Here is a 27,981-nt window from a genome sequence, read left to right as displayed (position 1 = left end):
ACGGTAAACGGTGGTGCCATATCATCTGGTGTCGGACTTTCGGTGGCGTGAGGGTCGCTAGAGGACACGTGGGGTCTCGAAGAGACAAACATGTGTTGCATAACCTTTATAGGGGGGGCTTCGGTTACCCCAACTCCGCAGTCTCTCGAGGCCGCTGATGCATGCCAGGAGCTGCGGAGTGCCTGCTACCTGGGCAAGATCTCAGGTACAATTAGTGTCATAGACACATCGGTGTCATATAGTAGTCGCCGGGAAACCGTGCCCCTACGTCTGAGGAGTCGGCTTGTCCGGGAGTACGTAATCGTCAGGTATGGGCTCTGTAAGGGGGAAATCCCCGGTGTCGGCTCTGATTCTAGCGTGAAGGGTAGTACTGGGAAGAATCGCGCGACACCCCGGGGATGCCTGGGTACGTCCGGGTACTGGGGGGGTTAAGCGCCCCCCCAGATCCCCCGGTGCGGTCGTAACTATGACTCTGTTTAAAGTAGCCAAATGCCTCGTCATCTAATTAGTGACGCGCATGAATGGATTAACGAGATTCCCACTGTCTCTATCTACTATCTAGCGAAACCACTGCCAAGGGAACGGGCTTGGAAAAATTAGCGGGGAAAGAAGACCCTAACCACAAAATAAGGATCAAGCTGTAAAGAATGTGGAAGGAAATTCTATACAAGATATGGAAGAAGTTGCAAAAAATATAGATAAAGCAGCTGTACAAAGTATGGAAGAGCAAAATAAAGCGGTGCAACAAGAGATGTATGTAATTAATTGTTTCTTTAAAATTATTATTTAATAGGTTCGAATCATTTAATTTGTTAGTATGTATTGTTATGAAAAGTATTATTATGTATTTTACAGAATACAAGAGATTGGCAATAATGCAAATGTTGATGTCGAAACGTTATTGATGCAATTAGGAAATACAGAGAAACGGAACCAAGAACTCCTAAACAAAAATAAAAATCTTTTAGAAGAAAAAGAATTCTTAGAAGAAAAAAATCAAGGTTTAAGTATACAAGTTACACAGTTGCAAACAGAAGTTGAAAAAATGGCAAAGGATAGGCATAAAGAGGCGGAAACAATAGCCATTGATGCTCTGCGTAAGGTATTTACACCTGGTCAGTTTAAAATGTTAATGTCATCGACAAGGAGTCATGTCAAATGGTCAGCTGAAGATATTACATCAGCCATTTCGTTAAAATCATTAAGTCCAAAAGCTTACAGGTTTTTAAGAAATGTAAAAAAATTTCCATTACCGTGCATCAACGCTGCAAAATTGGATTGATCGGTTCAGTGTTTGGCCTGGAATAAGGAAAATGTAAAAAATGTAAAATAAAAACATGTTCTGGAAGAATTGCATTCCTTTATTTATAATTGTTTTAATATCACTCTTACACTTTCTTTTATATTACAATTAATTACACGTCTCTACAACTTAGAACGGTGCTCATAGATCAATCTTAGATTTCAGATTACAGAAAAGCTTATCTTAAAATGCTGCAAAGGCTATTTTATTATAGCCTTCTATAATAAACTTAAGACGATTTTAAATATAACATTGTGTCAGGAATATTGTTCTTACAGTTTGCAATACGATCGAAAAATTGAAAAAATTTTAGTACCGGCTTCCAAAAAGATCGGTAACGAAAAATTATACACTTTATAGCACTCCTCGGAAAATTCTACCCCTGTTTCATATATAATTCTTTGAGATTTGGTCAATTATTTCCCGAAAAATTAGAAAAATTAGAAAAACCGGTTTCCAGAAAATCGGTAACGAAAAACTATACACACCATAGCACTCCCCGGAAAATTCTACCCCTGTTTCATACACTTTTGGTAAAAATTCGGTTCACTAACGAATGAGTAGTTCGCGGACAGACGGACGGACAGACAGACGGACAGACAAACAGTCGGGTTTTATATAATAGTATGATATTGTTTCTAAGTTAAATATATTACAGGCCTTCAAAATGCAATTTAGACTATTGTACGTTCTTGGTCTTCACATTCGAACGGCCGGTCTTCCGCTAAAAGCTAAATGCTTTAGGATCCTGCAATGGTTCTCCGTTAATCGCCGCTATGACCTTATCGCTGTCCAATATCGTCATATGGTTGCCTTCAATGTAATGCACGTCCACCTTGTCTCGCGTGATCTGAAAAGTTTTTTATGCTGTGTTATTAGGTCGATTATGAGAAATTAAACCTCGAACGTTTGTGAAAAGTACACGGAGGAAGCGTAATACCTTGTGTAAGCCATAATCTTCTTCATTCATGTCGACAACTTGTGTTGTGGGTTTCAAGAGTGTTATAGGCGATCGTATTCGTTCCAAGGATGACGAGTCGTAATTTCGAACAGCGCGAAGGTGCATATAAATAGTTGTGCACAAAGTCTTTTTAGTTTCGATCGAAGTTTTATCAGGAAGGTACAAAAGGAAAATATCTAACTTCTCTTCCCAGGTTCTACATTTCTCGAGATCCAAAAGTAGCTATGAAAAAAAAATAAATAATAAATGGGATATTGACAACAAGAATATGCTCGAATACGATCGAGAAGTATTTTAGCAGCCAGTAAAATCTACCTTTCCGCTTAAAGTTGATTGCATGGTATCCATGATAGTAAGCAAGATATTATTTTGAAGTTCTTCCTCTGTAGCGGATGGAAGACATTGCTCTAAAGACATTTTCAGCATGTCAGGAGCACCGTCAATTAGCACCAATCGACCACTCAAACCTCGTTTTTCCAATCGTTTCACTAATTCGAGGGCAATTAACGAGCCGAACGAATATGCGACTATAGCAAAACCTCTTTGCTTTTCCGCCTTTGGTAAGATATACTGGAAATTTCAATAAAACGTATGTCATCCCGCATGGACGTATGTCATCCCGCACGCACTTTTCGATTCAACAAAAGCATTCGTTAAAGGAAATATCGAATAAATATCTAATTTTACTTATTATTCATGCTCTTCTGTGTATACGTACTGATAAAAGCATGTCGGCGTATTCCGGTATAGACGTATAGTTACGCCCAGTTTGTGTTAATCCATATTGCAGGGCTGTTGCGATAGGTTCGATCTTCGACGCCAGTGGACTAAATATCTGTCCGCAACCCTGTATACCCGGCAAGAGGAACACTTTGATCTTGCGCGGATTCATCCTAGTTTGTAAATCCATATGGGTCTCGGCAGACAACGCTTCGTTACCCAAAAATATTAACAGTTGAATGCCAGATACCTCGGCTTTCTGTTCATCGGTCTGTTGAGTCTGTGCTTTCTCTCGTTCCAACCCCTTATCGCGCATCTCCGCCAGTTTGGCAAAGTTCAGATTGCGGATGTCCTCCGCGGTGAGGAAGACATCGTACTCACGTTCCAGTGCTTGCTTAATCTCCACGGACATCATCGAGTCCATGCCGAGTTCGGCCAACGACGTATTCTGAGCCACAGTCTTCAAATCTTTCAGACCTGCAAAAGTATCGAGACATGTAATTAAACTTGGTGTATTATCGGTGGTGATGTATATTCTTGAACAACACGACATAATATATCAGCAATTTTATTTGAAAAAACTTTCTGCATTAAATATTATTAAAATCTACATCTATCTAGTGGGAATAATAGAAATAAATAATATAATGATAATAAATTATAACATATATGATTTTTATTCCAGAAATATTGATTCTACTAGAAATATACTTAAACGGTTTGTAATTTGAAAACATGGAATTAATATTTTTATCCCTTGCGTAAAGGTGCCTTTTCACGCTTGACGCTCATTTTCAGCAAGTAAAAATCTTCTAAAATAATATCTTTTATTTATATATACATCCATAAAATATTATTACTTGAAGATATTACTTGAAAATAATTAATATTTTACGTATTTCAAAGTCTATGTTTGATTGTACATACTGGGACGATTAACGACGATTCAGCGACGACGCTGAATATTAAACATATTCAACTTCATTTCTTTGACGCTAACGTCAAAGCAAAACCACCACGTTCACCTTGTTGACGCTCATTTTCAGCGTCTTATGAATTGGCACCTTAATGCATATAATTTATAGATTCCTCTCTTTTGATTTTGTTTTAGAAAAGACTATTCTAAAATGACAACAATCTTACCCATTATATTCGCCACGGCCTCCACAATGTTGGTGGCTCCATAAGCACCTACACGCTTCTCCGCTACCACCATGCTAGACACCACTGGGCGATCCTGCAACAAGAAGTTCTCCAACTTCTCAAGGCAGGACGATACCTTTTGCTGTAAAGTACCGCTAATGACGAGCTTTTTATCGTTGTCCTGCCACTCGGCGACGAGGCCAACTTCACCTATCGCGCCCCATTGAATAGCCAGCCCCGGTAGACCGTTTGCCGCTCTGCGCTCGCAAATTCTCTCCATCACGGAGTTAGCCATGCCGTAATTCGTCTGTCCAGCGTTCCCTCTGCCGCAAGAAACCGAGGAGAAAACTACGAACTGCCGAAGTTGCGGGCACAAACTTCTGGATAGCTCGTTCAGCATCTTCGTAGCCCAAGCTTTCGCCCTGAAACTCTCCTCGAATAACTCCGGCGTTTGATTCGCGCAAATGGCGTCCTTCAGCACCACGGCGAGATTGAAGATCGCGTCCACCGGGGCCTGTTTCTCCGCGGAATTCAGTATAAATTCGCAATCTATACGACTTGAAGCATCTGCTCCCGTGATGATAAGCACGTTCACGCCGTAAGATTTCCATAGCTCGACCTTCAAGCGTTGATAACCGTTCTTTATTCCCGTTCTTGATGTCAACACCAAATTTTTAGCGCCTCGGCGTACTAGCCAGTCGGCCAGTTCCAATCCGAAGCCACCTAGTCCACCCAGGATGAGGTAAGTTTTATTACTGTCGCAGTAGTATCGAGGATCAGCGACAATAGTTTCGTTTTCAAGGACCTTCTTCTCATCGCAAATTTTCAGAAGCACCTATAAAAGATATGTAACATAGTCTTAATTGTTAATTTTCTTTTAGTTTCTCGCAGACTTTGATTTACTCTAGTAATAAATTTAATGCTCTTTTCAAAGCTTGGGAGCATTGTTAGGTGACTATAACATTGCAATAGAACAGCTGACAACAGTTGGTCGTGTATAGTTACTATTTCCAGTAAACAAAATGTTAGCAATACTTTAGCAATTTCTAACAGATTTGAACATAATATTACAATAGATTGCCGTTAACTGCATTTCTTTTTACCTTGCCTATATGTTTTCCAGCTGCCATATATCTGAAGGCCGTTTCCAATTCATCCTTTTTAAAGACTTTTCTAACGAGCGGTTTGATAGCTCCATTTTTTAGGCCCTCGTTTAGCATACCATGCAGCTTTGTCTTTTCTTCGTCTGTTGTACAAAAAAGATTGTCGAGATGAATTCCGTGGAAACTAACATCCTTTAAGAAGATCATCATTCCCAAGGGATTATTTGCGGCAAGATCAAACTTGCCGATCTCCAGGAAACGACCGCCCTGCGCCAGACAGCGAACCGATGCCTGGAGCTTCTCCTCGGCCAACGAGTTTAATACGATGTCTACCCCGTCGCCATTCGTCTGCTGAAGTATTATTTGCTCGAAGCTGGTGTTGCGCGAATTGCCAATATGATCATCTGGGATCGACGGAAACGTCTCGCGAATGAACTTGCGTTTTTCAGGCGTTCCTACAGTGGTGAACACTTTGCAGCCTTCATTGAGGGCAAGATGTATCGCCGCCTGACCGATGCCACCAGTGCCAGAATGAATGAGCACTTTGTCGCCCTTCTTCATCTCGCCACGCTGATACAGCGCGATATAGCATGTTGCGTATACGCATGGCACGGTGGCCGCGTCTTCCAATGACCAATTGTCAGGCACGTACCAGCACAAGTTTCTATCGGCTTTGACGACATTCGTTATACATCTGAAAAAGTATAAATATATTGATCGTACAAAAATCGAAAATTTCAAGCTCTCGTTAATAAACTTTTGAAAATATGCCGGAACTTAATACTTTCATTGTGTAGTATGTCCCTTGTCTAAATGATAAAAGTATAATAAAAACGATACTTCAATGTATGATTTTACAAATGTAAAGTATACAAATATATTTTTAATAAGATTATTACTTTTGGAAGAAAAGTCCCATCACGCGACGACCAGCGGTATCGATACCAGCATACTCGAAGCCAACTGTGCTTTCGTCGAATCGGTGCGTACGCAATGTGTTATTATTCATAGCGAGTTTTCCTGTGCTCATCATGATATCTTTAAAATTGAGAGGCGAGTACACTACATAGACCAGATCCTTTTGATTAATATCAGGCTGTATAGAGCCTTGGACCCAACGAAGCGAGCTTAAGTCACCAGGTATCTATATTTCAAAGATATATATATAATAGTAAGGCTCACACACAAGATTACAAATCAATCGAAGAAAAATGGAGCGTTGAGCCGTAACAAGGTGTTGGTGTTTGTGTATTCTATACTTAAGTAAAGAAGTAACGAATTATAATGTACATACTGTACATATACATATATTCCAACTTAATAGACTGCGCGCCGCAAATTTGTCGGACTTGAAACACAGCTATCTTGGAAAATTAATACCCTTCCCTTCCCGGAAGGGGAGCTCCATTTTTCAAAAATATATATTATACAAAAGTGGAGTAATTATATTATATATAATACAATACTATAATATATAATATTATATAACTGCGTATATAAAAGTAACAATAATGTATAAATATATGTGTGTACATACATCTATGCACGATGTTTCAGAATACGGTATGTTTTTTTACGTATTACTACATACCATTTGTTCGGCATACGCATGACGGACAAGCTTTGGCTGTAGACTCGGTAGCGGTTGATGTCTGTAGGAACCCCATATCTTTCCCGTTCTCAATACGTTGATCGGCAAATCCAGCTGAAGCTGTTCCAAGTATAATGGACTTTGTAGGGAAAATTTAGGAGCTTTGGTATCTTGTATCAATATGCTTCTGATTATTTCTCCGCCTGGTTCCCTTCTCAAGCAATTCACGAAGCCTAGCAAACCACTTTCCAAGTCTCCCTCGCTGACGAGTATTATCCTCATGTCGGCGGTCTCATTTTCCGCATTCATTAACGAATTCAATTTCTCGAGCCAAGTGAACTCATCGTTGTTAACGTGAATGATTTCCGTTTTTCTGATCAGCTGTTTCTTCTTCTTTAAAAGTATAATAGACTCTTCGCCAATATTCTTCTCTAGAATCACGTCTAATTGTAAGCCGTGCTTCGAAGATGTCGAAAGATTTTCGGCTTTGAACGATCTTTCTCGTGTCAATACAAAACCGCCGTTTTTCAGTTTCAGTAGGATCTGCTCCAATTGTGTTTTCTTATCTCTTGATAGTAGCCCGATACCGATGGCAAGCATAATATTCTCTTCTTTAGACACATTATTAACGTCCATGGAGATCACATTCGAGAGTAATGATTCGTCAAAATGATTAGATGGTGCTGACAGATATACCTTCGGCTGAATTAAAGGCAAGTCACTCAGAATCTCAATAAGCATCGGTGATACTAATTTATCCGCTGTCATATTGTCGGAGTCGTCGATTAACTCGATGGTCTTCACATGAATAGCTTGATGATATTCGAGCACGATCTGCGTAGACAATCTGATCGCTTCCTTCAGGGATGTTTGCGCTTTATCGCGATGAGCCACGAATTTATATTCTTCGAGGATTGGGTCGCTAGCTGGCAGTCGGCGAGGTATAGCTGTAGCCTTGACACCACGGATTTCGACTCCCCCTGATAATATGGTTTCCCATTCTTCGTACACGTGTACGGGAAATTCTGCAACGAAAAATTGCAGTATTTATATATGTGTAATTATAATGGTCATATCAGATTTATTAATGTAAGAATTATGATAAGAGTAATAGAGAAAACAATTTATAATTTTTACTTATTTAAACAATTAAATAATTATTGATTATATAATATTATACATAATGTTTCTCATTAAGATTGCGAATTGATATTGCTTATAGTATATGACTTTTTTAAATATATATGTATAAAAAGTGTGGGAAATTGAAAGTTCAGCACGTTATTGAAAAATATTTTACAAAATATTTCTAATTTAAATTTTTTTAAGAGGTGCAAAAAATTATTTTGATCTATACGGAAAAATGAACAAAAGTTATATAAATTATATTGACAACGATTAAAAATTTACTGCTAGAACAAACCTCGCGAAATATTTACCAAGTTGAAAAACAAAATGTATAAACTTACGTTTGTCTTCTGAATCTAGATTTTGGACTTCCTGCTGGTGAAGTTTGGTGTCAATCACGATCTTCTGTATTCTCGTAGGTACGTATAAATTTTTCATTTTTATTCCAAGAATCGTCATCTGTAGCATGTTGTCGAGGAACGTTACCCAATTACCCACCCAAGCAATGTGTCCCTTCTTCCCTGATATAGATGCGCTTTTTAAGGAACGGAAAATGCCTGAATATTGATATCCCCGCAATCTTAGCACTTTATAAATATCCTTAGTATTCATTACTTCATCCTCGTCGTCATCTTCTGGCAAAAGCGCAGCAGGTATCTTTTCTTGCGCAGGGTTCTTCACGACTCGAATCAATCCAGTCACAACTGCAGTACTATTTTCCGTTATCTCGAATCTTCCAGTACCTGCAGAAATAATTATCGCGATCAATTAATTAAAATATAAACAATGAGAACAAATGTTTGAATATACAAACTTCAGGCTTGCACAGTTCGAACAATTTAAAATTTAATCTTGAAATTTGGATTTTTCGATTACATGAACATTTCAAGCAGCAACCAAAAAGATTAAATCTTTTAAGATTAAAAATATTATGCATCCCATATAAGATATAAATAAATGCGATTGTTGCCATGACTTTGCATTGAAACTATAAATTGTTAAATGCAATTGATATGTAAGTTAAGACATGTCGATAAAATGGCAATGATTGTTAATCACGATAGTACTCTGTTGTTTTGTATGAATAGAAACATTGAGAATACCTTTTTGAACCATCACTGTTAAGTTAATTTCGCCTTCTTTCGGTAGATGGGTAGCACGGATGAAGCTGACATCTTCGAAGATGACCGATAGCTCTGTGTGCATTTGCCCATGTAACATACCAATACTTTCCCAAACCATAGCAAGGTATCCTATAGCGGGTATTAAATTCTTCCCATCGATAACATGACCGGTCATATATTTATAAGTCTCGTCAGCTACCGACAAAGAAACGACTCTCTCTCCGGAAGTGATCTTCTCTTGCGTCTTATACGACATTACGTACCAGTCGTCAGTGTGTTCCCATCTTGAAGGAAATCAAATCATTTATTTCAGTTTATTATGTTAATCTCTCAATAAAACTTAATAGGATTCTCAAAATAATTTTCGTGCAATTTTCCTTCATTTTTCTTGTTAATTGGAACTTCGTAAGAGTAATGACGAAGGACAGTTACATTTTAATACATTAGATGAAAAGAATTCTTGTTTTATTTCAGATAGCCAAACATTTTGAATAATTTAGATGATTTCTGCAAACCTACCTAACAGAAGGTGAGATCATTGGCGTACCGCAGCTAACTGGATACTCGATGGGCGGATAGAGACTCGCAATATCCGGTTGTAATCCTGTATTGTAGAGCTTGCCGATTGCTTGCAGGAAAACCTCGACGTTGTCTCTGTGACCGCGCTGGGTGAGCGCGATATTCGTGACTCCCGGGCCGAGGGATCGTCTCAGGATAGCTTGCAGAAGACCGTGGGGTGCGATTTCGATGGTCACGGCATCCTTCGGGATCATGCGCGCCGTTTCCTCGAATAGTACAGGACTCAGAAAATTGTTGGTGTGGTATTCGGCGGACGACAACTTGGCAGACGCGGTGGACCATTTATTGCGCGGTACAGACGAGCTCACCCATTTTCGGCTGCGTGGCTTCGGTTGAGGAATCACCTCGTTCAGATGAGCCAGAAGTTTTGGCCCGGCGGGCGCGATGTAACGACTGTGATAGGGTATGTTGCTGCATGGCACTTCCTTCGCGAAGATTTGCTTAGCCTGGTTAAATGTACGTAAACTTAGTTGAAACAAATATTGAAAGTATTGAAAATACTGCTGGGAAATATTTATAATTCGAAAACGTAAATAAAACCACAAGGAAAATGTCATATACGTACACAAATGTCGCGTATATTGTTAGATTTTAATTAACGCGTTGGAAATTGTTTTAGCGTCGCGTTTTGCATTGTTAAAATATCACATTTAAATCCGTTTAAAATAATAAAAATAAATTTGCATACATCTATGTTATATTTTTTATCAATACAGATCAATTAGAATTTCTTTTTTAAAGCAGTAAGTTAGACAATAATAGAACCTGCAATTGGGCGACAAATTCTTTCATTGATTCAGCGGGCCCACTAATGGTGCTACTGTCAGCAGCATTATGACAAGCCACTTCGATGTCGGGTGGGCACATATCTTTGATGTCCTCGTAGCCAAGACCAACAGCCGCCATCGAACCGAAAATTACTTTAGTTTCGATGGACGCTAAACCTCTCGAGTACGCTGATAAGATCATTTGTTCGGCGGTGAAGCATCCGTCTGCGTAAGCACAACCGAGCTCTCCGACGGAGTGACCAATAATATTATCCGGCACGATGCCTACCAATGTGAGGAGATCGACCAGACCAATCTATAAAATTCATATTATATCAGAATACGATGAAGAATAACAAGAAACCTCTCAAATTTAATTAATAATATTACACGCTTAAAATCTTCATTATAAATTCTTAATTAAAATAATGCTAACTAAAGTAATATCTAGTCATTCTAGTCTTAATTTAAAAAAAAATTAAATATATATAATTTTTGATATAAGAATATTAATATATTTTATTGTATAATTTATTATTAAATTAATTTAACTTTTGTTAATTATTTTAATTTCTGACATTTTTAATTTTTAAAAACTTTTATTTTTATTATGCTAATGATATCGGGAATGTTGCATGATTATATACTGCTCACCTGTACTGCCGCGATACCCACAAACGAATGCAAAATATTGTCAAAAGTAGATTTGTCTTTATTTGTCAGTATATTAATGATATCTACACCGCGCGGTCGTAAGACGGCGTCGCATTTTCTAATAGCTTCAGCAAAGACGGGGAATCTCATCAGATGGGTACCTATTTAGAACAATTCAACAAGTCGAATAAACAAAAAGGTATCAGGATAAAATATATCATTTTCATTTTTAGAAATTAAAAAGGATTTAACACGATACGTACCCATGCCAGGCCACTGCGATCCCATACCGGAAAATACGAACCAAATTGGTCTCGTAGTTCCCAAATAATTTTCTGTTTCCTTTGGGATATGCTCCGTCTTTTTCGAGCCGACTATTGTGTAGCCTCGATACAGATGCCCTTGGATATCCTCAGAGTGAATGTCGTGCAGCAGGCGGATATATTCAACATCTATCGGACGTCTCTCGATCTACGAAAAGATAAAAATAAATTTTTCCATGAATCTATAACAAATCCAATCGATAGGAAATGTCTCGATAAACATTTCGCTCTGTGTCGATTTTTCTCTAAAGAAATCTGTCGAACTTCGTGTAGGTATATATTTAAAGATATAAATTTTCCAATTTTCCATTATTAATCTATGACTGATATATTTCATTCATTTTCTATGTTAAAAAAGAATAAAGATATATACTTTATTTACCCCGAAGGGGCCTTAAGGGGCGTTTTTTTTTTTTTTTTTTTTTTTTTAAGGGACGTACCCAACCCTATCCAATTCATCCACTACCATTATCATTTTCTTTGGACCAACGGTTTAACGTCTCTTCCGAAAGACGGAGCCCAGTTTTTTCCATCTAGGGATACCTTTCTCCGTTAGATGGGGGGACAGCGTTTTTCTGAGAAATTCTCTGCGGCCTAGCGGGATTCGAACCCGGTTACTACAACCTGCTCCGGATTACGAATCTGGCGCTCTACCCACTAGACCAGCCGTCTCCCAATTCATATTTTCTATGTTTTATATTAATTAATTTTCATATGATCTTTCTCTCAACGTCTTGATTCTTCATCAGTTTTTACTTACATCGTTTAAGAATACTTTAATAGAGTCCTCCGTACGTCCAGATACTGTTACGAGTCTCGGTAAATCATTAGATGGTGCTCCATTGTTGATCTTCTTTTTCGAATAAGATTTCAATACGACGTGGCAATTGGCACCTCCGAAACCGAAGGAATTAATACCCACGTAACCACCATCCCATGGTGTTTGCTCGGTGATGACCTTGAGTCTACCATCTTCGAGAGCTTTCAAACCTTCTCGTGGTCGGTTGTAATTTAAATTAGGTGGAATTATTCCGGTTTCCATTGCTATTATTACCTATGGTAAATGTATGTTCTATAGGCACAGGTCCAGCCAAAAGTCATGGAAATCTTAAAAACACCGATATTAATTCTCTAGAGATCCAAAGACAAAAAAAATGTATACAAATAGTTACGACAAGTCTAATAGAATGTAAAAAACGTAGATTTAGTGAATGTAAATTACTGTTACTACTATTTTTTTCTTAAACAAAATCTTGGCAAAATAAATTTTGACAGTGAATTTGCCCTGAATTCAACTTAAAAAAAATTAAATCTGTGAAAAATTATAAAATAAAGTAATTGCTCTAAACTCGTAATTTCAGTCATATTCAATAATATAAATGAAGTATATTGTATAAACATGAAAATTATATTTTTATTATTATGATATTTGCTGTAAATATATTAATAAGCTACGCAGCTAAATGTGACAACACTGTACAGTCCAAGAAGTTGGGAGGCCTGTTTTCACACATACGTACTTATACAAATCTAGTTAATGCTATATTTAGTGGAAAAGCTTGTAATTTTTCGAGTATACATGCTTTACGGACGGAGCAGCTAATTGCGGTGTTGCCACACTTCCATACTGCGCGCGCCGATAGTCCGATCACGAGTCCGATCCGTCAATAATTTCATTAATCTTTTTGCAATTTCTTTAAAACTATGTTGTAAATCGTTTCAAATTTTGTTGCTATATTTTTGTTTGTTGATGATCTACTTGTGTGTAAAGTATCACTATATTCGTTACATTTTTAAATGTTTTTTTTAACCCTTTGCGGCACAGCGGGATAGAATCTATCCCATCTAGATTACCACCATTTTTTCCGTTTTTAAGCCAGTTTTTAATCGATTTTTTTCGGGTTTTTTTTGTAATTTCAATATCGTAACATGTCAGAGAATCTAAAATTACACGCAATTGGTGAATATTGTCACCGAATTTGTTGATATCAATAAACAAATGCTAAAAAATATCACTTTTTAAGCGAAAAATTCATTATTAGGAAAAGTATTTACCGAATTCATATATAATATCATACATAGGGGTTTTCGGGGTCGCTGATCACGAATATGACCTCAGATTTTCAAAATTCAAAATGGCGGATCCAATATGGCGGACCGAATTCGTAAAAAGTTTCTTGATCAAGCTGAAATTTGTCACTCGGGGGTTTTCGGGGTCGCTAATCACGAATATGACCTCAGATTTTCAAAATTCAAAATGGCGGATTCAATATGGCGGACCAAATTCGTAAAAAGCTTTTTGCTCAAGCTGAAATTTGTTACTCGGGGGTTTTCGGGGTCGCTGATCACGAATATGACCTCAGATTTTCAAAATTAAAAATGGCGAATCCAATATAACGGACCGAATTCGTAAAAATTTTTACAATAACCACCATTATTTTATGACATTGATCCGCTATATTGGATCCGCCATTTTTAATTTTGAAAATCTGAGGTCATATTCGTGATCAGCGACCCCGAAAACCCCCGAGTAACAAATTTCAACTTGAGCAAGAAACTTTTTACGAATTCGGTCCGCCATATTGGATCCGCCATTTTGAATTTTGAAAATCTGAGGTCATATTCGTGATCAGCGACCCCGAAAACCCCCGAGTGACAAATTTCAGCTTGAGCAAGAAACTTTTTACGAATTTGGTCCGCCATATTGGATCCGCCATTTTGAATTTTGAAAATCTGAGGTCATATTCGTGATCAGCGACCCCGAAAACCCCCGAGTAACAAATTTCAACTTGAGCAAGAAACTTTTTACGAATTCGGTCCGCCATATTGGATCCGCCATTTTGAATTTTGAAAATCTGAGGTCATATTCGTGATCAGCGACCCCGAAAACCCCCGAGTGACAAATTTCAACTTGAGCAAGAAACTTTTTACGAATTCGGTCCGCCATATTGGATCCGCCATTTTGAATTTTGAAAATCTGAGGTCATATTCGTGATCAGCGACCCCGAAAACCCCCGAGTAACAAATTTCAGCTGTTTTCCGTGTAAAGAAAAATGTATGCTTCAAAGGGTTAACACTTTTCTCTGTAACGCCATAAGGTTACATGTTAAAACACAAATATTAAAAAAATGATAACTTTTTATCTAAATTGTGAATCGATCTGAAATTTGGCCCCGAACTTTGAAAGAGTATACAGAATATAATATTAAATTTTCATCAACTTCGTTACATTTTGCCTAACTATATAAAACATCCTTAATGAATTAATATACCATAAAACTAAAAGATATTTCTTTCAGTCAAATAGTCGCAATTTTAATTAGGATTTAAAAAATTAGAGCTAAATGCAGTTTATATTTGTTACTATTCGGATAAATCCAACTAGATATTAAGATTCTAGAAAATTTTAAATAAGTAATATAAAGATATAAAGCTTGAAATTTCTACTTTCGAAAGGTTACTATTATTTTTTAGTTTCTGTGAGTTTGGTAATTTTTGCATACAGAAAACTACGAGCTGGGCAAAATAAAAAAATTTTTTCTCACTTTGTGGGCCTGTCACGTACACAAAAAAAATCTGCAAAAATTTTCGACTTTCTAACGTAAAAGCTTGAAGTTTTCTTTGCAAAATCTTTTTTTAAAAATGTTCCTACGTTTTTTTGTTACTAATTTATCGCGGATTGAATAAGAAATAAGCATTTTGATTTTGATTGCTCATAACTCCCTTAGAAATCATCCTATCGCAATTCAAAAAACAGATTCTTAAAGCTGAAACTTTGCTCTATTAAACGGTATAATTGCCAAATTTTTTTAAATAACATGTAGATATGATACAAATTGATGAAAATAATGTAAAAATTAGCGATTTTTCTCTTTTTCATTTTGACCCAGAAAACAATTGTACAGAACAACAATGCAGAAACGTAGAAATATTTTCAAAAAAAGATTTTGCAAGGAAAACTTCAAGCTTTCACATTAGAAAGTTGAAAATTTTTGCAGATTTTTTTTGTGCACGTGACAGGCCCACAAAGTGAGAGAAAAATTTTCTATTTTGTCCAACTCGTAGTTTTCTATATGCAAAAGTTACCAAACTCACAGAAACTAAAAAATAATAGTAACCTTTCGAAAGTAGAGGTTTTAAGCTTTAAATTTAAATGTCGTTCATTTTTAACAAAGTTACAGCTGCTTGAATTTTGCCTATTTTTAAAGATAAATTTAGTGTTTCTTTAATTTTTGAGAGAAGTGTATAATTTACTTTTACTTATAAATATTATTAATTTTTATGTAAATAGTAATTTTTTGTAACTAATTACTAATTTGCTAATTCAATAAAAATTTAATTTGTTGTTATTGCTAATTTCGTGAATAATTAAAAAATAAAAAATAAATTTTTTTTACAGATCCTTGCTTAACACTAAAAAATGGGTGATATCAGTACAAAATTACCTTTTTCAAAAAAGGTAAAAAAAAAAGCGCTAAGTACACGCAATGTATTTTGTAAATTCAAAAATCCAACCTAAATGGTTATTTCTTCTTCACAAAATTATATTACCTAACTTAACTCAAGTGACATGTATTTCAAAAAAAGATGTGAAATCTTTAATTTCTCCTTCACAAAATTATATTACCTAACTTAACTCAAGTGACATGTATTTCAAAAAAAGATATGAAATCTTTAAATTAAATTGCGCCAATTGCAAAAAGAATATGTATATTGCTTTGAAAGATAAATTGTTGTGCAACTACTTAAAAAAATAAAACCCAAGTGGTATCTTTGTGTTCCTATTCAAGGGTCTTCCTATTCCAACCCAAGTGGTAATAGCTTCTTAATTCTTTTTAACAAATTTTTAATATTACATAGAATCATTTTAATTACAAAGAATTAAAGAAGTAACAGTACAAAATAAAAATATTTAATTAAAACAAAATTAATTTTTCCTGTAAAAAAACTTGGCGCTGCTAGACTTTGAAATTTAAACATTAGTACTAAGATTTTTGATTGAATAAAAAAACAATAAACATAATTTAGGGAAGAATGCGACAGGAGTAAAAAAGCAGCGCCAAGTTTTTTTGCAAGAAAAATTTATTTATTTTGTTTTAATTAAATATTTTTATTTTGTACTGTTACTTCTTTAATTCTTTGTAATTAAAATTATTCTTTGTAATATTAAAAATTTGTTAAAGAGAATTAAGAAGCTATTACCACTTGGGTTGGAATAGGAAGACCCTTGAATAGGAACACAAAGATACCACTTGGGTTTTATTTTTTTAAAGTAGTTGCACAACAATTATCTTTCAAAACAATATACATATTCTATTTGCAATTGGCGCAATTTAATTTAAAGATTTTATATCTTTTTTTTGAAATACATGTCACTTGAGTTAAGTTAGGTAATATAATTTTGTGAAGGTTTAATTAACTTTACCCTTCTCGTTTCTAGAGATTTGCAAAAGGATCTTAATGTAAACATTGTAAACGCGATATTCCTTAAAAAAAAAGTTACCTTGATAACTTGACACAGGCCGCTAGTGGCCTCGGTATGACCCATATTCGACTTAACAGAACCGATCAACAATGGTGCAGTTCTCTCTTTGCAGATGACTTTCTCAATCGCGTTGAGCTCCTCGGGATCGCCGACTTTAGTGCCGGTACCGTGACATTCTAGATAGGATAGATTGTTCGGCGATAAACCGCAATCTTCGTAGCACTCTTTCAGCAAGTTGCCCTGCATCAGGCTCGACGGGAACGTGATGCCCTGCTCCTTGTAACCGTCGCAGTTTGTTTTGCCGTAGACCACTGTGGCGTAGATCCGTTTCGCGTTCTTCGCCTTCTGCAAATATATGACGGAAATCGCCTCACTGCGAACATAGCCATCCGCGTCGGCATCGAACGCTTTGATGCGACCATTAGGCGACAAAACCCCTGCAATCATCATTACCATAAAATATACAAAAATAATCGCCTATTATATTCTTAATTCTTTGTACAGTATTCATTGATTATCTTGAGAACGAAACTTTTTATAAAACAATCTTACTTTATCTTTTCGACTTATTATCAGAATTGTTATATTATTAATTTTTTATGGGATCACACATCCTATATATGTATGATGTATATTATAAATATCAGTAATGTATGCTTCTTACTATTGATACCTTACATATTACTTACATTATTTACATTACTTACATTAGAACTAATAAAAAGAGTCGTATTGCATTTTTAATGCAAAACCGTTTGCACGTAATTAATAATAGTATAATTTTCTTTTTATTTAAAATTCTGCTGACTATAAATATTTGCAAAGAAACGTCAGTTCTGTTTTTTTTACGTTGCAACGTAATCAAGAACGAGGAATCGTACCGAGACGAGAAAATTGCAGTGATACGTAGGGATGAAGGCACAGATTCGATCCGCCCACGATAGCGGAGTCGCATTGGCCGTCTTGCAAACACCGATAAGCGTGCTCCAACGCGACCAAGCTCGAGCTACAGGCGGAATCCAGAGTGTAAGATGGTCCAGTCACTCCTAACCAGTAAGAAATCCTATTTGCCAGCATAGCTCTGCTGCACCCGATAAGTCCAAAGCCATTTACCTAATCATTACAAGAAAATTAAGAATAGAAAATAATTTTTTACTTTAATTGCTAACATCTTCGCCTCCTACATTTTTCTATCCTATTTTGGGGGGGTCCCGTTTGCCTACAATCCCGATTGCCAACAGCTTCGTTTGCCCACAACATTTTGCCTACAGCTTCGTTTGCCGACAGTCCCGATTGCCTACAGAGCGATTGCCTACAAGCATTATTGCGCACATGTAATAGTTAAAAATACGAACGTACGTTTGCGCACATGGCCAAACACATTGCACACATGACTTTATTGCATACGAGCAGATTGCACACATGACATTATTGCGCACACACACATTGCACACATGACTTTATTGCATACGAGCAGATTGCACACATGACATTATTGCGCACACACACATTGCACACATGACTTTATTGCGCACATACACATTGCACACATGGCTATATTGCACACAAAATAAAAAAATCATATTAACACTTTGCACACATGACATTATTGCGCACATACACTTTGCACACATGACATATTATTGCGCATATACGCATTGCACACATAAATTTATTGCACACATAAAATAAAATAAATATAATAATAATTAATACTCTGACCACACGACTTAGTTGCGCACATACACTTTGCACATATGACATTATTGCGCACATACACATTGCACACATAATATTATTGCGTACATAAAATAAGAAAATCATTTTAACACATTGTACACATAACGTTATTGCACACACACTTTGCACACATAACATTATTGCGCACATACACTTTGCACACATAACGTATTGCACACATACACATTGCACACATAATATTATTGCGCACATAAAATAAGAAAATCATATTAACACTTTGCACACATAACATTATTGCGCACATACACTTTGCACATATGACATTATTGCGCACATAAAATAAGAAAATCATATTAACACTTTGCACACATAACATTATTGCGCACATACACTTTGGACATATGACATTATTGCGCACATACACATTGCACACATAATATTATTGCGCACATAAAATAAGAAAATCATATTAGCACATTGCACACATAACGTATTGCACACATACACTTTGCACACATAACATTATTGCGAACATACACTTTGCACATATGACATTATTGCGCACATATACATTGCACACATAATATTATTGCGCACATAAAATAAGAAAATCATATTAACACTTTGCACACATAACGTTATTGCGCACATACACTTTGCACACGTAACATTATTCCGCATATACGCATTGCACATATGACTTTATTGCGCACACACACATTGCACACATGGCCGTATTGCACACATAAAATAAGAAAATTATATTACCACATTGCACACGTAACGTTATTGCGCACATACACATTGCACACATGTTCATCCCAAGTCTTAAGGGGAACAGAAAAGTCAAAATAATGTCTGCACTTTGATCCCACATTGACTAAATTTACTGTTCGGGAAGTCGAACCTACGCCTCGCGCGCCTGACAATGCGCGCCCGGCCACCCCGCGCTTATCAGGTGTCGCGATCTGCCGCGGAGCATCGCCGGCCCATGTATGTACATTTGCTCGTACTTAAAGTACAATCATGCAGCGACTTAAGGCGGGCCGCGCGACGCCCTACTTTCGCATCCCTTCGCTGTACTCCACGTCTGCCGTGTAGAGGAACGCGTTGAGTGGATCGAAACAACCAGCGTTGAGTGAGATATCATCTCCTCCGCTTTATAATAACACAGGCACACGAAAAAAAGAAAGGTCTTGTCCACCAGATGAGACAAACATTTCTATACGTTTTTGGGGTCGCTGAATCCGAATCCGGGGTTGGTTTGACTCGATCAGATCGCATTTCGTTCCTAATCTCAAAAAAGTGATTGAAAAAACCGAAAACTGACCCCGATATGTCGGAGAAATGCGGAAATGCGATCTGACCGAGTCAAACCGACCCCGGATTCGGATTCAGCGACCTCAAAAACGTATAGAAATGTTTGTCTCGTCTGGTGGACAAGACCTTTTTTTTCGTGTGCCTAATTAATTACACAGGCAAGGTACGGCCAAGATGACAGCCGGAATCGTGGAGGCTCGATTATCAACTTTAGAGGCAAATTGGAAGAAATTCGACACGAATCACGAGACGCTCATGACCTCTCATCGGAAACTTCTGAGCAACCACGAGTACATTACCTCGGATTTCTATACGCTGACGGAAGAAACGTATCTCATCCAGAAGGCGGCGTTTCTCGATTTGCTGGCCAGCCTCCGGCACACTCCAGAGCAACCCAGGAATTCGGCAACCAGGCCTACGGACGGCACGATGCGCAAATCGCTGCCGCGTATTCAATTGCCGCAGTTCTCCGGTGCTTACGAAGATTGGCCGGCATTCAGGGACCTGTTCCACTCCATGGTGGATAAGGATTCATCGTTGGAGAATGTGGAAAGATTCCACTATCTCAAAACCAGTTTAAAAGGAGAAGCAAGCCTGCTCCTCCGCAATTTGCCCACCACGGCCGAAAGCTACACTCGGGCGTGGAAAATACTCACGGAGCACTACGCAAACACACGATTGCTGGTGCGCTCTTGCTTCACTGCCTTCACTTCACTGCCGAAGATAAGGGGGAATCAGTGAACGATTTACGAAGGATCTTCCATGGGATGCTGCACACTATGGGCTCCCTGGAAGGCATCGGACGTCCGGTCACGAATTGCAGTGACCTGTTCGTCCATCTCATCGTCGAATTGCTCGACACCCGCTCTCGGCGAGAGTGGGAAACTGCTGTGAGTGGAACCACGGATCCACCGTCGCTTGACACTTTAAAGGAATTCTTGGAGTGTCGAGTTCGCACTCTGGAAGCGCTTCAACCGGAAAAGACTGATCAGAGCTCGCCTGCAAAAAAGGACTTACGGGGACCGGCGTCCCGCGCTGCACATTCGCTCGTCGCATCTCGCAAGTCCAAAAGCATCGATCAATGCTCGTTCTGCCAAAAGGAGCACTTCCTGGCATTCTGCAAAAAGTTTCGCGGCAAAACTCCCGCGGAAAAGAGAGAATACATCACGCAGCACAAATTGTGCATGAATTGCTTCGACAAGCACGCCGTGGCAGACTGCACTTCAAAGCGGAATTGTGCCGCCTGCCCTCAAAAGCGTCACCACAGCGCAATCCACGATGCTTGCGCTAAGGCCGTCAAAGCTGTCACGGCGGCCTCCACATCGCTCCACGCTGGTCAACCCAAGGGTCAGTCAACCAGCGTATTACTTGCCACCGCACAAGTTTACGTCAATGATCGACATAATCAACGCGTCATGACTCGCGCGTTGGTAGATCCAGGATCGGAAGTCTCACTCGTTACCGAGGCACTAGTACAACGTCTTCGGCTTTCACGCTCGCCGGCGGCTACGGTCATTCTTGGAGTGGGCGGCAAACAAACGGGGATTGCCCGCGGCCGCGTATCCATCACTGTGTCGTCGAGGTTCGCAGACTTCACGACAACGATATCGGCCTTAGTTCTCCCGCGGATTTCAACGTACGAGGCACGCACTGGGGCCTCGCACGCCCGATGGGAACACCTGGAGGGCCTTCCACTAGCAGATCCGAATTTACGAGCATCTGGATCGATCGCGCTACTTCTCGGCGCGGATGTTTACGCCTCCATAATAGAAGAAGGAATTCGGAAAGGAGGTACTGGTGTCCCAATGGCACAAAAGACGTCACTGGGCTGGCTGGTGTCAGGCGTAACTGACTCCCCGCAAAGCAACAGGGTCGAATCCTTGCAATGCTCAGTCGACGACGACTTAGCGAATCTGATTCGGCAATTTTGGGAGCAAGAGGAGCCGGCGCGCTCCCCGCTGCCTCTCACTGCCGAGGAACAGGTGTGCGAGAACCATTACGTCCGCACGCATTCACGACTGCCCGACGGACGCTACATGGTGCGCCTCCCCTTCAAGGATGCACCGCCTGACTTATCCGGCACGCGAAGAATTGCCATGCGTGTCCTGCAAAGCACGGAGCGCAAAACTAGCAACGATCCGGAATTGCCTAAATTGTATTCTGAATTCATGCAAGAATACGAGGAACTTGGCCACATGGCTCGGGTAACACCCTCGTCTGAGGACTATGACGACGCTCAACGTTGCTATCTGCCGCACCACGGGGTACTCAAGAAGACGGGCGACTCCGTCAAAATACGTGTGGTGTTCAATGGATCCGCACAACTGGGATCCGGTGATTTATTGAATTCTCACCTTCTCATCGGGCCAAATCTGCTGCCGGCTCTGATGGATGTGCTGTTAAGATGGAGACGATATCACTACGTAATAATAGCAGATATTCAAAAGATGTATCGCCAGATCTCCATGCATCCTCACGATCGAACATACCAGCGGATACTCTGGCGACTTAAGAATTCTCTCGAGGTGTTGGAGCGTCTACTCACGACAGTCACTTACGGGCTGGCGAGCTCACCATTTCAAGCAATCCGAACGATGCGACAACTTGCCAAGGACAAGCGACATACCTTTCCACGGGCAGCCGCTATCCTGGAGGAAGAAACCTACGTCGACGACGTGCTTTCTGGAGCTGACACCGAGGATGAAGCGAGGGAGCTCGTCCACGAGCTGACCGCATTATGTATGTCAGGAGGCTTTCCGCTGCGAAAGTGGGCGGCCAATAAAGCCACGATATACTTGAAGACGTGTCACCGGAGCACAGACAAGTAAAGGACTTCAATTTGTGGGATCAGACCGCCAGTCACGCTACACTAGGCGTGCAATGGGATCCACAAGAAGACACCTTCGGGTTCAAAGTCCGGTTAGTGGAAAGCACGAGCATCACAAAGCGAACGGCTCTCTCGCACACCGCTCGATTGTTCGACCCGCTCGGCTGGCTAGCTCCAGTGATAATCATAGCCAAGACGTTGATTCAGTCGGCCTGGTTACAACATCTCGAATGGGACGAGCCTCTCCCCCCACGAGACCAACACGAATGGCAGCGCTTGCGTCTCCACCAGGAGCTACCACTGGTGGAGACGCGACGGATTCCGAGATGGCTACACACGGATCGCAACAGCTCCCGCGTAGAAATTCACGGCTTCGCAGATGCGTCGGAAAGGGCATATGCAGCGGTTGTGTACCTGAAGACGGTCACGGACGGCGGGCGGAGGGCGGTCACGTTGCTCCTCGCCAAGAGCAAGGTCGCGCCCGTTAAGCGCGTCACCTTGCCGCGCCTCGAGCTCAGCGCTGCAGCGATGCTCACCAAATTAGCGGCGAGAGCTCGGGACACGCTGAAGCTTGTGGCAGCGCAAATACATTTATGGTCAGACTCCGAGGTGACGCTGGCGTAGATTCGAGGGCATCCTTCACGATGGACCACGTACGTCGCCAACCGGGTGACAGAGATACAACAAGTACTGCCAGAGGCAGTGTGGCATCACGTGCCAAGCCGGGACAACCCCGCTGACTGCGCCTTACGCGGGATGCAACCCGGCGAGCTGGTGAAATTTGACCTATGGTGGCATGGGCCATCGTGGCTGACCGAGGACTCCCCCCCACTACTGGCCCCGGCACGCTTGGCGGAGGACGAGATTCCAGAGCGGCGTGCGCACTCTCACGCCGTGGCCGTTAAGACGACCGAACCGGACATGCTGCTCCGGTTCTCAGCGCTGCAACGCCTGTTACGCGTCTCCGTACGGTGCCAACGCTGGCTTCGGGCGATCCGAGCCCGAGGAAAATCTGTTTTAGGTACCTCCCTGACGCCGCAGGAGCTGGAGGGCGCCTTGTGGACTTCGAGAGGTGCAGGCATCTCTCGAAGTCCTGGTTCTCGGAAGAAATCAAGGCCCTCGACCGAAACTCACAACTTCCGAGACGGAGTGGACTGCTGCGCCTCAGCCCGTTTCTCGACCACGATAAAGTTCTGAGAGTGGGCGGACGATTGAAGCACGCGATCCTGAGCAACGACTAGAGGCACTCTGCCATTCTGCCTCGAGATTCCTGGCTCACGACGCTGATCATCAACGCCCACCATAGACGGACGCTTCACGGAGGCGTTCAATTGACACTCGCCTCTCTCCGGCAGAGATTCTGGATCCCAGGAAAAAGAGCGCGAGTACGAGTGCATCCACCGATGCATCACGTGCGTGTGATGGCGGGCGGCAAGCCCACAGCAGCTAATGGCGGACCTGCCGCCACCGAGAGTGACCATCTCGAGAGCCTTCACCCACACAGGTGTGGACTACGCGGGGCAGATTGCGCTGCGCACTACCAACACTACCAAGGGACGAGGGCACAAGGCATACAAGGGATTCCTCGCCATATTCGTGTGCATGAGCACGAGAGCAGTGCACCTCGAAGTCGTGTCAGATTTGACCACCGATGCATTTCGGGACAGAAGTCTAGACCTCTATCCCCACCAAGCGATCAGAAGAAAGAGAAAGAATTACAATTGATGCTATGTCTGCACCGTCATGTTGATTAATAACATCTTAGGATTGTACTTAAGACGCGGGTCTTAAATATAAGAACCGACTATGAATACCGGCCTAAAACGTCTTAAAGACGTCATACCATAATACGTCTTGAAGATGTCTTAATGACGTCCTTAAGACGTCATTTGTCCCGATTTGAGACATGCATGTTGTCTGAATACCACATTTTCTAAAAATCAAAAAGATATAATAAAAAGAGGAGTCAGCATAAAGTCTGTTTTAAGTCATCTAAGATCAATCGTGATAAAAAATCAGTAAATTTAGTCAATGTGGGATCAAAGTGCAGACATTATTTTGACTTTTCTGTTCCCCTTAAGACTTGGGATGAACATGTGTGCAATGTGCGCAATAACGTTACGTGTGCAATGTGGTAATATAATTTTCTTATTTTATGTGTGCAATACGGCCATGTGTGCAATGTGTGTGTGCGCAATGAAGTCATGTGTGCAATGCGTATATGCGAAATAATGTTACGTGTGCAAAAGTGTATGTGCGCAATAACGTTATGTGTGCAAAGTGTTAATATAATTTTCTTATTTTATGTGCGCAATAATATTATGTGTGCAATGTGTATGTGCGCAATAATGTCATGTGTGCAAAGTGTATGTTCGCAATAATGTTATGTGTGCAAAGTGTATGTGTGCAATACGTTATGTGTGCAATGTGCTAATATGATTTTCTTATTTTATGTGCGCAATAATATTATGTGTGCAATGTGTATGTGCGCAATAATGTCATGTGTGCAAAGTGTATGTGCGCAATAATGTCATATGTGCAATCTGCTCGTGTGCAATAAAGTCATGTGTGCAATGTGTTTGGCCATGTGCGCAAACGTACGTTCGTATTTTTAACGATTACATGTGCGCAATAATGCTTGTAGGCAATCGCACTGTAGGCAATCGGGAATGTCGGCAAACGAAGCTGCAGGCAAAATGTTGTGGGCAAACGAAACTGTTGGCAATCGGGATTGTAGGCAAACGGAGCCCCCTCCCTATTTTTAGCAATAAGCAGGTGAGTAATTATAAATTTCGCAGAAATGAGAAATTTCTGACCTTTGAAATTCCTTTTGCATCCAAATTTAAATTGACAAAGTAAATCCCTATTCTTTTTAACTCGTCTATCTATTGTTACACAATACTGACGCGCATTAATACTGATATAATACTAACGTACCTGTAATTTTTCGTATAACCAGGTCTTTTCAGATTCTGAGTAACACGCGCCCACAAAAACGCCGGTTCGCGACCCACGCAATTGCTTTGGATTAATTCCCGCGTCAACGACGGCTTCGTAAGCATGCTCCAGTAACATTCTGCACATCGGATCCATCGTGTGGGCCTGTTTGAAGTGGACCCCGAAGAACAGGGCGTCAAATTTGCCAATATCGTTAATCTTTCCTGTACGCTGAGGAATATCTGGATGTTCTGTTGGCATTCATAAAAACATAATAAATCATCATGTCGATCCTAAGAGTTTTAATTACGTAAGTAGAATAAAAATAGACACATTTAACTGTAATATATATATATATAATTATTATATGTATTATATACACTGGGCAACAAAATTATCGCAACAAAAATTTACGTAAAAAATTTGCCCAACTTCAAATAAGCATAACTCCGCGAAAAATTGTCATATCTGAAAGATTTTTTTTTCATTTTAAAGGGTGAAGTCTGTATTTTAAGGAACCATTGTTAGATTTTGAATTTAGCCCTCCGCCCTCCCGCCGTTTTTCGAAAAGTAAGAACGTGTTACGTCTCCAAAAAATTGCATACTTTGACACATTCTACGGAGTAGAATGAATTTTTTTCGTAACTATCATGGCAACCATCGTAAAATATGGACTTTTCCCTGCAAATTAAAAAAAAAATTAAGTCCGTACGATTTTTTTTCGCCGAGTTATGGCTTATCAAAGTTACCTATGCATTTTTGTGCATTCAATCACCGCCAACATTAGTATTACCCGATGAACACTTCGGGGAGGTTATTGGTCGGATTTTGCCTATCATGTGTGTGTGTGTGTGTGTGTGTGTGTGTGTGTGTGTGTGTGTGTGTGTGTGTGTGTGTGTGTGTGTGTGTGTGTGTGTTAGCAGAGATTTGGGCACACTGATTTTCATTCAACGAGGAATTGTTACGATTTTGTCGTTTGTTTTCGAATGAACGATACAATACAGTGATTGCAATACTGTGAAGTTATACTTACAGAAATAATGTACTGTGAAGTTACTTACTTCAGTATTACAAAACTTCACAGTATTGCAGTCACTGTATTGTATTGCTCATTCGGAACCAAAAGATACAATCGTAACAATGCCTCGTTTGAATAAAAATTAGTTTGCGAAAATCTCTGCTAACACACACACACATACACGATAGGCAAAATCCGACCAATAATCTCCCCGAAGTGTTCATCGGGTAATACTAATGTTGGCGGTGATTGAATGCACAAAAATGCATAGGTAACTTTGATAAGCCATAACTCGGCGAAAAAAAATCGTACGGACTTAATTTTTTTTTAATTTGCAGGGAAAAGTCCATATTTTACGATGGTTGCCATGATAGTTACGAAAAAAATTCATTCTACTCCGTAGAATGTGTCAAAGTATGCAATTTTTTGGAGACGTAACACGTCCTTACTTTTCGAAGAACGGCGGGAGGGCGGAAGGCTAAATTCAAAATCTAACAATGGTTCCTTAAAATACAGACTTCACCCTTTAAAATGAAAAAAAAATCTTTCAGATATGACAATTTTTCGCGGAGTTATGCTTATTTGAAGTTGGGCAAATTTTTTACGTAAATTTTTGTTGCGATAATTTTGTTGCCCAGTGTATATGTATTAATCTAAGATTTATATGTATCTCTACGTTTTACATATGTTTTAGATAGGAAAATTAACATAAAATTATATGTAAATTTATACATACATATATTATTTGATATTATTTTATAGGAAAAGTATGTAAAACATACTTGTCTGCGTAAGAGATTTAACATTTGGTATATATTAATGCTAATAACAATATGTTTATTTATATTTATGGCAATTAAAACTTTTTTATTTATTCTGATCTATTAATCACCTAATTTCCACCGGCGATCATCATCCGTGATCATGTCTACCTTATTTAGTAAATTGTTTTTGAGCTCTTCCACATTTTTGGATTCCGGAAATCTACCGGCAATACCAGAGATAACGATTTCTTCGCCAGGTTCAGGTGCTTTGTAATTCTTCTTGGTTGATTTCGCCGCAGACATCGTTCTCAGGATTACCTTCTAATTCCGTCAATACCAAGAAAAAAAACAATGTTGCTGAAGTTAGTTGTCGAAATATTATCTCATCAATTGTGAGATTTTTCAATTATTTCAATTATGACAAATATTTATAATTAATTTTGTTATTAATTTTCACTGTATAGAAACTATTTGTATTTATAATGTATTTTATTATAGAGAACTTAACGAGTTCATTAACTGGTTCGGTAACG

At 39.5% G+C, this 27,981-nt stretch overlaps 1 protein-coding gene and 1 long non-coding RNA gene across 2 annotated transcripts; one reads left to right on the top strand and one right to left on the bottom strand.

Annotated features, from left to right (window-relative positions):
- The first annotated feature begins 19 nt into the window (after positions 1-19).
- LOC139773668 (uncharacterized) lies at positions 20-1,364 on the top strand. Its single transcript, XR_011718392.1, has 2 exons — positions 20-753; positions 856-1,364. It is a non-coding gene; the product is annotated as an uncharacterized lncRNA (long non-coding RNA).
- LOC139773667 (fatty acid synthase-like) lies at positions 1,341-27,981 on the bottom strand. Its single transcript, XM_071708265.1, is given in 21 exon segments — positions 1,341-2,036; positions 2,039-2,153; positions 2,244-2,486; positions 2,580-2,834; positions 2,983-3,461; positions 4,128-4,962; positions 5,231-5,924; positions 6,130-6,374; positions 6,822-7,846; positions 8,291-8,692; positions 9,053-9,357; positions 9,593-10,098; positions 10,418-10,735; positions 11,074-11,234; positions 11,337-11,544; positions 12,157-12,450; positions 16,900-17,318; positions 17,763-17,994; positions 25,667-25,917; positions 27,577-27,769; positions 27,957-27,981. Coding segments are annotated over 20 exon segments (7,221 nt in total). The 5' UTR covers positions 27,752-27,769; positions 27,957-27,981; the 3' UTR covers positions 1,341-1,977.

Source organism: Temnothorax nylanderi, unplaced genomic scaffold (assembly GCF_030848795.1).
Source record: "Temnothorax nylanderi isolate EJ_2023f unplaced genomic scaffold, tnyl_v1.0 TNYL_tig0065_pilon, whole genome shotgun sequence".
NCBI lineage: Eukaryota > Metazoa > Arthropoda > Insecta > Hymenoptera > Formicidae > Temnothorax > Temnothorax nylanderi.
Note: the sequence above shows the minus strand (reverse complement) of the source record. Positions and strands in the feature narration are given on the sequence as shown.